Source organism: Euwallacea similis, chromosome 30 (assembly GCF_039881205.1).
Source record: "Euwallacea similis isolate ESF13 chromosome 30, ESF131.1, whole genome shotgun sequence".
Taxonomy (NCBI): Eukaryota; Metazoa; Arthropoda; class Insecta; order Coleoptera; family Curculionidae; genus Euwallacea; species Euwallacea similis.
The window spans coordinates 393,089-408,242 of NC_089638.1; the positions used below are offsets into that span (position 1 = coordinate 393,089).

Here is a 15,154-nt window from a genome sequence, read left to right on the forward strand (position 1 = left end):
ATCAAAGCGAGATGGGTACACCCACTCGGTTTATTAATACCTCTTTGTGTACTAAGAGCGCAAAGAGATACATTGTCGCTCGATGAGAAAAGGCAAACTAAGACAAGAAAAGGTCATTTCTCGAGATCGGCGACCTTTTTGTGCTCAAATTACACACATGATTTTCTCTACAATCGTTCAAATACATATTGAGCGACAAGGAGAGTGTTTGGTTAATTTGGATACTTATACAGAAACTAGGTAATCTGACGAATTACCTATAAGTATATTGAAGACTTTCCTCACCTTGGCTTTTTCTACTAAAGAGAACTCATTCCGAAATCAACGGCTCTCCCTTCCTGGCTTTTATTGGGAACCCATTTTTAATCCTCCCAAAAAGACGCTAATTTAAGTAGGCACGTTTGCCTATTTCAAAATAATTTTAAATTGAACGAATTAAGTAAAACGATAAAATATCAAATAAAAATCTTCATATATTAAAAGCAAATTATTAACATTCGTTGCTAGCGCTAGGGAAGCAACAAAATCAAGGTCAGAATTCATGGCCGCGTTTCAAACGAACAAGTAAAATTCCTCGTAAAATCTTTATTTTGGGCTCTCTTTTAACAGCACAAAAGTGTGTTTCACGCTTGATTGTAGAAAAACGTGGTTCTAAGTACACGTACAGCATTCTGAATACATTTTATATTGTATTTGGTTGCAGCTCATGAATTTATTCATTGAAAGTGTAAAATAAAATTTTGTTTTTCGAGTGTGCGGTAAAGTGGCTTTACCGCAGACATCCGCGAGTTGAAAGTAGTGATTTTGGCGAAATATCGCACACAAAACATAATGCCATGTGCCAGCGTTAAAAATCTTTGTGGGCAATAACAAGCCGTGGCCTTTGAAAATCAGTAAAACTTATTTCAGTTCGTTTTAACGCCGTTTTCCAGATTTAGCAAGTTGGGTTTAAACTCTTCATGATTTTTTTTTACTCGAACTACTCCAGGATTTCATAAAGTTCAATATAGTTCACGGAAAAACTGGTATCAATTGAAATCTTAAACTCTACTCGTACGTAGGAGTTTTCGAAGAAAGTCTTTCTTAACAGTAACACAGTATACAGGCTGTCTTATTTAAGCAAACCGAGTTTTTGATGCCTAAATAGGGACATCCAAGTTTTGTTTTCATAAAACCTGCAAGAATTAAATTTGAGTCAAATTGAGAGACAAACAAAATTAAGGATGTCTTTGTATCTAGAATTAGACTGAATGCACATTACAACACACAATAGATTCTTCAATTAACATCGGGGAATTGTAAGTATTTTAGAGCGTCAATTAGTTCCAAAGGTTCAAGTTTGGTCATGTCATTTGTGGAAGATGTTGCAGACCAATAACTTTAAGGGCAATAAATTATGATAAGGCGGAGGATACGGCTTTTTGTCAGTGGTGTTGAGATATATTTTCTGAATGAAATTGACCAAAAAAGTACCAAAAGCCAACCGACAGTACCCAGGTGGTCTTAAGCGCCTCCGCCCGCATAAAGGGATGACTTGCTTGATTAGATTAGCCACGCTATGCTTCGGGTCTCTTTTTCGGCCACACTATACACTGTGTTCCTTTCACACTCGGTCGATTGTCGTTAGTCATCCCGAACAACGAGAAATCAATATTGAATGGCCCGATTGTGTACGGCTACTAAAGTCAGTAATAATGCTGTTAATTAGTAACTTTCTATAGATGATTTTCTCAACAGTCAACACTCAACAGAAGATACCTCTTCGAGGGGCTGTTACATCATTGATACCTGGAGGACGTTTACCTCCCAACTTCATTTAATGTCAAAAATTACAGGATAAATTTAATTAATATACTAATTTTGAAGGTAAAGTTTTGTGAACTATATAGGTACAAATGCCTATGAGATCATCGCACAGACCACATGCATCTCCTACTCCTATATCATAATGCGTGTTCACTTAAATATATACGAACTACATCCGAGAGATTACAGATTTCTCAGTCGATTTACTGCGCATAAATATCCGTTTGTATGATCCGAAGAGGAAGAATGGGTCTCTAAGCCCGGTAAAGGTAGAAATGAGCATCGACACAAACGCTGAAAGGTCTAAGCGTGGCTAATCCAATCAGCCGAGTCATACATTTCGGGTCTTTTGAGTTGCGGAGGCGCTTAAGACCACCTGGCAGCTTGCGAATTTGCGAATTATTTTAAGGGCATATTGAAATCAAAACAAAAATTCCAGAAAATGCGTACGATATTTCTATAATAGCTTTTGAGGCAATCAAATTCTGTTGAAGATCAGAGAAATTACAGGTAAAAACAACTCAATCCTAGGATAAATGGACAAATATATGAGGGATACTAATGGGGTATATTACATATTCATACAGATGTGAGAAGCAATACCATGTATGAAGGAAAGTGATCTAGAGATTTAGAGATTCGTATATAGAGTGTTTTAAAATATGTGTCCACAAATGAGGGGTGTAATTTTTTGGCTTATTGTAAGAAAAAAAATTTCTGTTAACATGTGTCCGCAAATGCACCATTTTTAAAATACAATCTGTTAAAAATAAGTTTTTTTAAATAATATTTTTATAATATCTGAGGAACCGTTTGAGTTAGAGAATTCAATTTTTGTACATATATTATCATTAATATTAGCCAGTAGCAGTGACGGAGGCTTTAAAGATTATGTGAGGTTTTTTGCCTCTAATTTCTACGCTACTGGGACAATTGGCATTTTGAAACTATCTTTTATGTCGCCAATGTTTTTTACACAAAAGAAGTACTCTTGGTCAAAAGTTCTAAAGCGAACCATATTCCAGAAAAATGGCATTTTATGATGAAAATTATGAAATAAGTAGTAACATCAAAAACATTTTATTGTCAAAACTAAACAAATAAACAATAAAAATTACCACGATTATTGAAAACGGCCTCTTCTTACAGTAGTGCAGGCTTCCAATCTTATTGTATAAAAAACATTAGCGGTTTAAAAGGTAGTTTCAAAATACCAATTACCTCAGTGGTGTAGAAATTAATGGCAAAAAAATCTCACATAAACCTTAAAATCTCCACCACTGGCTTATAAAAAAAATTGAATTAGCGCTCCAAAGTAGCTGATATTAATGATGATATGTGTACAAAAACACAATACTCTACCTCAAACGGTTCCTGAGATATCGTAAAAAAAATTAAAAAATAATTTGATTTTTAACCCCCCGTATCTTGAAAACGGTTCGTTTACAGATTCATGTTAATAGGAACATTTTTGTTACAATGAATAAAGAAATTACACCCTTCATTTAAGGACACATGTTTTGAAACAACCTATATATGATAATGATCTAAGGAACGTGATAAACATCTAAAAGCTCAATTCATTCACATGTCATTAAACATTCTTCGCAAGATGAAGAATGAGAAGATTCAGATTTATTCCGGCAGACCGCATGAATATCACGATTAATGTTGATTGTTTCTATCAAGCTCCAGGAGATCCCAAAAGAAAACATACCTACCAACTTTCAAGGAAATTCCTTTGGTTCCAAGCAATTCCCTCTTTTTTTTTATCTGAGAATTTTTAAAATTATCCATGACCATGAAAAGCTTATTTTATGGAAATAAGAGTGGACAACCAATTATCATACTCTGTAGTAAAAATCTCTAGGTTAAATTGCTTTTTTCCGTTGATTGACTTTTCACACGTTTTTTAATGTATACAAAATCATTGATAATGACTATTAAAATTATGCTTTTTCATTAATGTATTATTTTGAGCGCGTTGTGATTGGCTTGAATAACTTGATGTCACCGGTTGCGGTCATGACTACTTACCTTTTACCAATCACAACACCTATGCTAGACACGTGACATAGAGTGACTTTTAAATTTAAAGTAGAAATGTTTATAAATTAACTTATTTTTATGTATGTGGTTACTTGTAACGGACATGTGTATCGTGTAAGTGATTAGCAATCTTAATTTCCATCAACTCGGTTGCTACGCTCATGCAGCACAATGTTTCGAATTTTAACCGCCGTCATTAATACGCTTGTACGTTAAATAACTATGGACTCGATATTTAATTTAGCAGTCTCCTAGCACACTATAATATAGGCAGATACCATTTTTGTATCTGTAGACGAAAAATTGCATTCCATTATTATGACATAAACCCACCATCAACCAGGTAGAGTGCACATTAGCCTGTGCGGTAGGTTATGTCAGTGACAAAAGAACCAAAAGGGCCGATGCCACAACCCATCAATAAGTGATTGATTAAGACCGATATCGGCAGATCGATCGGTTCGTTAAGGTAACAATACGTCTAGGTGTTGTAAGCTCTGCAAGCGCTAATGGTGTCTCATTCAATGGTTATTATTTTTAATTTTTACACGAGCTATCAGAGGCGTACGTTTCCTCAAACTGAGTCAGATGAGTCAGGAAAAGTAACAGCATGTAGAAGCGACAGATCTACAGTTCTTTCTTGAAGATATACTTTTCATTCAAACTGACTGGTTTTGGAAGCAATAGCTGCGCAATATCCAATATAATCAATTTTCAAATCGCTGTTTGGAATAATACGTTCTCATTACATTCAATGTTTTCATTATCAGCCAACCTTAATTTTTGCTACAGAAGTGTCCTTTTGAACTCCACGCATCCATCAGTGACAATTTTTCATTTACGATATTTTATGATGGATTACCATGTTAGTAACTTGTTGGTTACGCCTCTGAATTGAGTGATACTATTGTATAGAATTTCTCGACCAGCATTGCATTGGTATTGATTTTGAGTGACCCGAGGCGGGTCAAAAATACCCGTAAATCAAGCGTTTGTTTCTTGTACGTTGAAGCCGACAAACCTTTCGCTTCATTAATCATTTGACGCGAACGTAACAGCGTGAAGAAATATTAACTTAATTTATTATTTTTATTCAAAGGATTAGTTTTGTTCTTTTGAGGAATATAAAGCGCCGAAAAATGTTCCAATAAGCTTTTTTACTTTTTCGGCCGTTTAATTAGAATTTGGTACCGTTACGTTACGTTACTTTCGGAGAGTCACATAATCCTCGCACTTCTATCTAGGTAACTTCAGTTCTAGGAAGTATTCTGAAACGGCGATTATGGAGCACACAATACTAGTTAAGACAACTCAACATAAAACAACATAACTTCTTCGAACAGACACGGCCATAGCAGGAGAAAATGATAAATAAATGTAATAAACAATACCAAACGGAGACACGATATTCAATATATTTCAACAAGAAAAGAGCCGCCGAGTAAAACGGCCATTGTAAGTGGTAGGCCGAAGAATGGAGGATAATCACTTAGTTCGTGGTAACGAAATGCCATATTTCTTTCTGGCTTTGGTACTTTTAGTATTCGTGGTTTGATACATTCTGTATGTGTAAAATGTTGACAGGAAAGATTAAGCATCTCGGAATTAAATACCGAACATAAAACATGCTGTGTAACTGTTAAATGAAGATAGGAGGGAAACGCTAAAACCCTATACCGAAATTCGAAGTCAAGTTGTCTTATCAGGATATCAAGGATGTTTTAGCGACCATATATAAGGTGGAAGATATATGTGATAACCCTGTTTGTGGGAAACAGATTTGAGGTATTTTTATATGTAAGAGAGTCAGAGAAAGAGTTAAAAATAATTCCCCCCGAAAAATTTCAATATTTCGAAAATTGGGTGCACTGTTTTAGCCTTAAATCAACCGATATAGATAAAGATACCTTATTCACAGAACCTTTATGTTAGAGGCTGGGTGTATTGAGGAACAAACTTTGGAAAATGCAAAGATTCTCATCCCACCTTTTTCAGATGCAACTTCAGCTACATCGACCGACGTGCATTTCATATTCGTCTGCACATTTCAATTCAGAATTAAATTTTTGGGTCTTCATTTCAAAACACCTTGAAAATTACGAACAAATTGTCAAAACGACCTCCCTCCAACCAAAACTTAAAGAAAAATTTTAACCGCGTTTGAAATAAATTGCACACGGTGTTTCAATTTTAACTTGCATCCTTTCAGGAGGAGGTATAAGGTCACAAAACACGACCGTTTTGTAAATAAACATTTTTTGACAAATTTTTATTCATAAATATACAACGTGTTAAAGTTTTAGAATTTTTTTTGTTTTTTATTAGCGACTTTTCGCAACTTTGAGACATTTAGTTAAAATCTGGGATGTACATATATTTCTGGTAAGAGTCCATATTATCTGGCCCCTAGAGTGAATCCGAAAATTCACAGAGTGATATCTCTTGAGAAGTCAGGCCCCATTTTACTGCGCCAAACTTTCTTTTACCTATGTAGTTTTAAGGTCTCATAAAGTAGAATAAAATTGCTTGTTTTAGAACGGAATAAATATTTGTACATAACTTTTGAATTTCAGTCAAATGGTCGTTTACTTATATCAACAATTTTTCAGCACGATTCGTTGCCCATTAGTTTTCCATAAGTGTGTAACTAACGCATCGACGATTAAACACCCTGTATTTGTTATTTAAATAATTCTAACTATACCATTTAAAGAATAAGAACATTTTTGGTGCTTCATAATTCACAGGTTTCGTTCTAATTAGAAAAACCAACACAAACAACAAACACCTTGCTCATAACACCGAAAAGAGCCTTTTTTAATTAAATCTCACTCCGTTAGAAGCAGTAGTGGCAATCTGAAGAATGAACTTTGAATTTGTTAATTGAGAGCTTAATTAAAACACGCGGCTGCTCCATTGCACAATAATAATGGAGAGCAGCAATAGGAGAAATTAAATGTGTAATTCCGTTATTTGTTCCTGGGGGCAAATAGGCATAATTAGCAATAATAAATTGTATTCAGTGGCTAGGTGCATAATAAAAAATAAAGTGGAAAATTAGGATATACAAAACTTTTCTTCATAATTTCTTGGGGTGGTACTACAGCATTATTATCGCTCTCATTTTGAGCCGACGGGCTCAAGACAAATTACTATGAGCACCACAAAAACGAATAGGGTTTTCCAACTTTTTTTTCACCTCAATCAATAATAATAATTTCCAAAAATGGTACACATATTTTTTCTTTCTGCCTGTTGACAAGCTTAAATGCTCTAAATAAATTTTTGGTTCGGAAGCGATGATACTAAAACTTGGCGGCCCAAGCAAGCCTTAATTATGCTAATTTACGACTATCGCACAAAATTGCGATTTTATACAAGAATAATAACTTATGTCTTCTTCTGAGAAAGTAGATAGTTTAATTATATTCTTACACTCATCACAATTTGGGAGAAGGATAAACACTCTATTTTTGAACTAGGAAATATTTGGGATTTCCACGGTTCATACCAAGTGAATTCATAATATCTTCAGATTTAGTTTCATGGTTGACAGAGACAGGATATCACGCTTATAGTCAATTGCGACCTTATTTGATGCAAGTGAAACCAAGAAAAAGGGAACGTCTTTTATTGAAATGATTTTTCGCATTTTACGGTGGGTCTGAAGGCCTCCCATCTGGTGGAGAAAATTTTATGGCTGCACGTTATATGGGACTGAGCTGTAAAACAATCGGCGATTGAACAATTGACAGTAATAAAATTATACGTATAACGTAATAAAAACTTTAATGAACATTTACGTTGTGGGATAAAAATCATTAGAAGGTCCTCCCTCCGCGTCTCCCATTCTTGCTCTGCTATTAAAAAGTTGGTATTTTACGTAATATTGAGCGAATAATGTGAAATTAAGAGAAGAGAGATTAAGAGAAAAATCAAAAATGAAAACCTGTAATTTTCATTTTGGACGGAGGAAAATCATATTGGCATGACACTGAAGCAAACGATGCGACGAAGCAAAAGTGGAAGGAATCGCTAAATAATTGTCAAATGCAAACCAACAAATATAAATTATATTATGTTAAAGATAAATTAATTTTGTTCGTTATCACAAGTTCTGTCCATTACCAAACTTTCAGAACTACCTAAGACTACAGATTTTTTATTTTTAGAATTAGTCTATCAGCCGATTAACACTTTGTCACAACTAAGATAATTAACGAATTTAAAAGATGTGGCGTAATATAAACTCTACTCAAATGTTGTGGATTAAAGCAAATTCGCAGAGAATAAATGGGAATAAATTAATAAGGACGGGAGACAATAGTGGAATTTGAAATGTCACTAGCAGATTTCGAAGAAACTGAAAAAGGCAATAGAAATGTGAAGAAAAACTTCATTATAAAAATATTAATACGAAAGATGTAGAAACAGTTATAAATGATAGATTGGATGGATTATCCAAAGATAGGAAGGACAATATAAACGGTTTTTTAGAAATCCATGTTAGATAAGGAAGCTCAATGTATGTAGATAGTAATGTTTGTGTAAAATGAAGACTAAAGAACGAACAATTTATAGCTCTAGAAGAATGGTAACTCACAAATGAAAATGGAAAATGTTAAATATTGAAGAAGAAAAAATATGTTCACGTGTAAAGTTACTTTGAATGGTGGTTGTCGGTGTTTGTCGAGGATCCACCGACCTTCAAAATTTTAGATCTAAATTCGTTCGTATTTTAAGTTTATATTTTTGTATTATTTATAAGGCTCATTATCGCACACATGCAAATGCAAAACTCGTCGCTTCGCTCCTCTTTTTACAAACTGCGACTGGTGTGACAGGGAGCTGCCTTATGAATAAAGAGGCTTTACCGCACGCACTTGCAAACTGAGAGTAGTACTTTATCGAACATGTGTTACACCATTTTGTTAAATTTAACACGTAATTTATATAAATAGGTACATCAATCGTAGCCAATAGAACAGAGAAAATATAATCATAGCAATAAGCTACTGTAAGTTAAAATAAAGCTGCCAAGTATGCGTTAAATGGTTAACTTTTCGTCAATTTACAGTATGGTTTCAAGTACTTTAAAGTTACTCTATGTAGGAGATCACTGCAACTTTTCACATTAATAAGTCTTTATGTATGAAGTAAAATATGGTTTAGCACCATATTGATTCAATATATTATTGTACACGTCCATTAATCCTATTGATAATACTACAATATACCGTAATTGATAGCATGCAAACAAATGTCCCGAGCTCGTTCTTTGAAAGCATTTTCCTTATATATCTCCATCCACTTTTGACTCCACATTTCCTTCCTGCTTTCCTTTGGTAAATGGGAATTTTCAAACATTTCATTAAGGTCACTGGTTTTCATCAAAAAACCCGCCGATGCAGTTATTCCTGAAAAAAACACAGAAAAATACTTTAAATTTCTGATAAGCAAAAGAACATTAACATTAAGCCAAAGTAAAGTTAATGCGAGTGATCGGAGTTGATACGCTCCGAACCCTTTTAATAAAATTGTGATTTATGAAATTTATGTTATAAACAAATTTTCCGTTTTTATATCGAGTCAAAATTTCACCCAAGTGTTTCCAAATTTTGCCTATAGCTTCAGTAGCCTTCTTTAAAATTTTATTTTAGCAAGTAAATATGTTCATTTAGATTTACTTCACTCGGCAATTACTAGAAAACCACGGTGAAAAAGCTAACAAATTTCTGAATTAAACAGGAAGTGTGGGACATAAAATAATATTCAAAAAGAAATAGTTATTGGCCTACTACGAAAATGATTACTAATGCTAATAGGTATGATACCATGAATAATATTGTGCTGTAGATATAACAAAAACTAGATTTCTTATGGGCTTAATCCCAAATGGACATTATTTCGTACATTTTAATTACCTCTGGCATTTTTATAAAAATCTATAACAACAAGTGAATAGAAAAATACAATACCCGAGTTTAACCGAACTTTCAAGGTAGTTTCCAAACTCCCCTAAAATTGTCCTTGTGTGTATATTTCCTTGTTGAACAATATGAACGATTTGTAAGGGCAGAGGAACCGATTAAAAAAAACCCAAAATCTATTTTGCTTAAGACAAATTATCTTTCCCACTGTGTTGAAATTGATCGGCCAAAGCGTTCACGCATTCCAGATTTAAGTCCAATTGATTTATTCCTTTTTCGTTATTTCAAAAAAGCACCCGTAAAAATATTTATACCAAAAACCTACTGTCTATTTTTATTCTCCAAGTACTATAATCGAGGAGGATTAAACACTTGATTTTCAAATTGCGAATATCCAAGAGCGCAACACAATAAAAATTGAGTTGGCGAAACTATCTTAACCTTCAAAAAGTATAAAATGTCTCATTGTTTTTCAAAATATCCGCAACAGGAGCAATTAATATTATAGATAGATATGCACTCTTTAACCAAAATTTCAGCACTCTAAAGTTCATGTTTGCAGTTTACTTTCTTTTACATGGTAATTATTAGATACGCATAACTAAACAGTATTATCGACATATTAGTAGAATATGTGGTTAAAATTTCGTTAATAAAATACAGGAGACCCAATATATTATAATGCTATCTTACAAAAGCAAACGTTTTGAAAATGATTTTTTTTAACTAGTTTATGGTGCACCACGATATTTCGCATTAAAACGATTTTGGAAAATGAGTGTAATTCGACAAGTATAAGCCGGTTTGTCATTCTGTTATTTCTGATTTCATTATAATGTTCAGGCAGTTAAAATAGACAGGACGTCTTACGTTTAATCTGGTGACTTTTTATATTTTTAATTTAAAGCTGCTGTTTCAGCTGAAGTCGGAGAATAATAACAGACGTAGAGAAGCACAAGTTTCTTATTATTGCCCTGAAAATATTTTATGATAAAAGTGTGTAAAAAGGTCTTTAAACGCATTGTACCTTAGAAAGCAATATTCTAATACACGAACGGTACACAATATTTTCTATAACAAGTGCATCAATATTGTAACTAATTGACGCTTTTAGATGTCAAGAAGTGTTATGAATTTGTCAGAGCTTTAGAATTAAAATTTGTAATGTTGTATTCGTAGTAACCACACATGCATCATAAAGACATTTTTATGTACACTGCAACGTGCGATCATCGTCGATTATGATTATTAGGTAATAAAAAATATTTAATTTAACTTTACACGCTGTTTTTAAAATTAAATAACAAAACAATTTATTTTGTGATGCAACAAGTGATTAATAAGCTGATAACTAGAATTGTTAGCAGTAGGCTTAGCAGCACATAAACATTTTGAATTAGAAATGTAAATATTGAACATTAATTATAAAGTTAAATATAAAATGTCCAGGTGCCACGTCAAAACTACAGGGTGATTCAGTAACACGTATTAAATTGGTTCATAATGGTTAGAGACTTTAAATCACTTACGATTCTATAGGGCGCCCTACATGGTTGACTTCAAACAACTTGTTCATGCTAGATAAACCTCCTTATAAAATATTGCGTTTTCTAATCTATCTCAAATTTGTCTATAAAATCACCCTGTAATATCAAAAGCAATTTTTATAATTTCCAATGAAATCAGAAAAGTTTGTTTACATAAAACCACTCAAAAGTTATGACATATAATATATGATAGCTCACCCTGAAAAGATACAAAAAAGTCACCTTACCCATGAAGATTCCCAGAAGAGAATACCGTTTCCAATCTTCCTTTAGTGCGCGATATGGATAAATTTCTTGAGGGTCAGCCCCTAGTTCTTTGACAAAAGAGGAAAACGTGTCATAATACAACTCCAAGTACTGATCAATTTTTTCCATGTCTTTTTTGGAGGCCCCCGAGTAGAAGAAGTAGGAAAGGTCATGGACTGGCGTGCTAACATAAACCAGGTGGAAGTCTATGAGTTTTACTTGGAGTTCTTCTCCTTCGTCATTCTAAACAATTAAAAAATATTGCACAACGCGAATATTGACATAGTATATTGTAGAGCGTACTTTGGATTTAGATTAAATTGAAGGAATAAGTTAAAGAAATATCTGCAAATTCTAGAATAATCAAAACCGCATTAATGCAATATATTTAGTTGAGTACCCATTTTTGTTATTATTATCAACTTGAACTTCACGTAAATAATTAAATCAGATAAGACAATTGTATAGTATCGAGTACGTCGCTTTACGGCGTATTTATTCGTGCTGTGGTTTTGTAAGATGAGAAGACTTCGTAGGTACTTACTGAATACTACGTAATAAAATGTTTGCAATATGAAGTATGTTGAATTATTGAAGTCTAAAAAGGCATTTCAAAAGATAGGATTCGCTTAAAAACGTCTGTCCCAATCAATCTTTCCATGCACAACTCCAAATGGTGAACCCACGTAAATTAACCCTCTGTAACCGGGATCGGCATGTTTTAAAAAATTTTACATTTTTCGTAAAATTTCGAAAACCAAAAATAATTTTACAACGTTATTTAGGGTATGTTAAAAGTCCTCAAAAATTTCAACCTTATTTCCATTTTCCATTACATTTCATACCAAAATAAGACACCTTGCATAAAAAAGTCTGATCATTAATTTTTTGTGTGAAAAGTAAACGATGAAACATTCAGGCATAAAAATCTCAGATCCCCATTTAGAATAATTCAGTTAATAACAATAACTTAGCTATTATAAAAGCTGAATAATAGCATGCGATATGGAAGTTTGCAGAGATTAAAAAGTTGTAAATCCAACTCAATCATAAACAGTTTACGAAATAAAGGAGATTAAAATTTCAAACAATTTTCATATCTTTCCAAAGATATATCTCGAAAACCACTGAACATTCATTAACAACCCCGTCAGAATATTTTTAGTGAACTCCTTAAAGGATAAGTTTTATCTCGATGGTATTTGGTACACCGTAGTAGACCTAAAAACCCTGTATATCCTGTGTTTTTTTTTTTTTAATATAATTTACAGTTATCATTTATATTTAACATAATGTTCGTTATGTTAACGTAACGGACGACAATCTGCCGGTAAGAATTCTTAACGGAGATCGGCCGTTAAGGCTCAAAGCGTCCGCACAAATATGCATATTTCTTAGACTGCAGTTTTGTTATGATGTGAATCAAGACCAAATATGAAGTTAGTGCTGAAAACTGATGACGTTCCGACGAATTTTAACACAATATGTTGCTTACTAATTATCGACCTTGTAACGTTATTAACTACCTGGGTCGCCTGCCTTATTTACTTGGATTCTAACGAAATGCAAACGATTTTCCTTGAACTACAAGGTATAGTCTAAGAAGTGAGCAATAATCATCATTACGCCTCATTTGTCATCAATTTAATCGAATAAGTTAACACAGATAAAATTGAACTTGTATCATTAGGTCAGTGCTTATTGCGTAGGCCTTACTGGGAATGTTGATTTTCAGGTGATCTAATTTAATAGGAAAACCGTTATACGTCCTAACATGAATTATGGAAGACTTACCGAAGATTTAAACAACATGTTTCTAATGAGACAATTTCCATGGGTGAGACATTTATAATCACCCTCATCCCGTGCATTACCAAGAATATCCCGCACATTTTTAATCCTATTCAGTTTCTTTATAATGTCAGCCTCAAACTCCGGGTTAAACGCATCTATTGCAGCCAAATAGGAACTCTCCATGGGTTTATCCAGACCTTGGGTGTTAAAAACCTTTAAACTGTCAACTAATTCATCGGTCAAAGTCTTAAATTCCTCTGGATGTTCGTGTTTATACACAAACGAAAGGGCGTGCATTCTGGCATACACCTTGAAAATGCTTTTTAGGTGTATACTCTTAATCAGTTTAATGTTTCTATCTAGCATTTCATACCCTGCAGCGACAATATTTTCAATGATGATAAATTCCTTTTCTGCAAGTGAATGTCCGCCGAGGTAGTTTGGAATGTTATAGAATACATTTTTAATACCTTTAGATCTCTGGAATTTGTTCAACGCCGGGAATATTCTGTTGTAAAAACATATCTCATTTTTGTAAAGCTGTTCAATGTCACTAATAATGCTGTACGCGGGGACTATCTTGATGATAATATGCGTCAATTCTCCGGTATCCCTACTTATCAGCCTCCCATAGTATGTGTCTGACATGGTTCTATGCTGGGTTCTGTCCAGCTCTAACGTTAGGTACTCCCATTTCTCCGGAGGTATAACGGAATAGAGTATCTGATGCAACCTCTCGTAATTCGCATCTTCGAAATGCAACGCCATAATTACACACCGCGCTCCGTTCGTTCACAAACATATGTCGTTACTTACCTACACATGCTTAAAAAATATGTGAAATTATCTGTTTGAATAGAAATTAGCTTTGGGATAAGTAAATATTTGAGATAACGGATGAGTAAGACAGGTCGGAATTATGCTTTAAGCTCAGTGGTGGTTCGTGAAGTTCTCACTTCAAACAGTTCGATTTTATTGGTTAGTGATTCTGGTGCAGATCAAATTTGGGATTACAACAAACGAACAAAGTAGTATTTTCCTAAATTCCAAAGAACTTCTACTAACCTTTTCCGTGCAAGTTTTCAGGAAATTCGATGGGCGCTAGCATCAGCTATTTCACCCCAAATATCCTCCACCGTGCAAAAATTAAAAATTCATAATGGAAGTGAGGTTCTCTCACTAAATGACGATTGTTTCTTACTGATTATTTCAATTAAATTTACGGCTTCCTGACCCCCCTTGGTGATTTCTAATACTTGATGCTGGATTTTTCATTATCTGAACCAAGAAACACTTCTTGTTATTAATCCGCGTAAGGCTTTTTTGCCTTGCATTGTCTAGTTTTAAACAAAGTGAACGAGTCTCACTTTAAATTATTATATTTAAAAAAAACTTCAAACATTATTAAATCAAAATAGTATTTAAAAAATCACTTCTCGGGATACACGAAGGAAGAGACATCGAAATCCCTTCAGGAATCTTTTGAATTTTGTCATACCCAACAGGTTGTTCCAGAACTCCTAAAATTTGAGCTGGTCTCATTTCTGGAGTCCCACTTGCGTCAAGTGGTGGGATATCCCCATGTTGGTTCAAGTTCTAGCAAAGGTGAATTTGTGGCAATGGCATTATTGGTCTCATGATCGAACGCAGCACATGTCAAGAAATTAATGCTTTCCACACGGTGTTGGCCACGTGAGTATTTCAAGTTAATGATTCATCTACGTTGAGATACTCCATTTCTCGTGAGAAGGGAGTGTTACCCCAAAAAGAGATGGTTCTTCG

General features: G+C 33.9%; 1 protein-coding gene across 1 annotated transcript; it reads right to left on the bottom strand.

Moving 5' to 3' along the window:
- Positions 1-9,028: 9,028 nt before the first annotated feature.
- On the bottom strand, positions 9,029-14,216 carry LOC136417819 (uncharacterized). The gene is made up of 3 exons (XM_066403630.1): positions 13,373-14,216; positions 11,560-11,821; positions 9,029-9,272 (listed from the first exon to the last, which is right to left on the bottom strand). Exons 1-3 carry the CDS (start codon positions 14,138-14,140, stop codon positions 9,082-9,084), a joined length of 1,221 nt encoding a protein of 406 aa, XP_066259727.1. The 5' UTR covers positions 14,141-14,216; the 3' UTR covers positions 9,029-9,081.
- Positions 14,217-15,154: the final 938 nt, after the last annotated feature.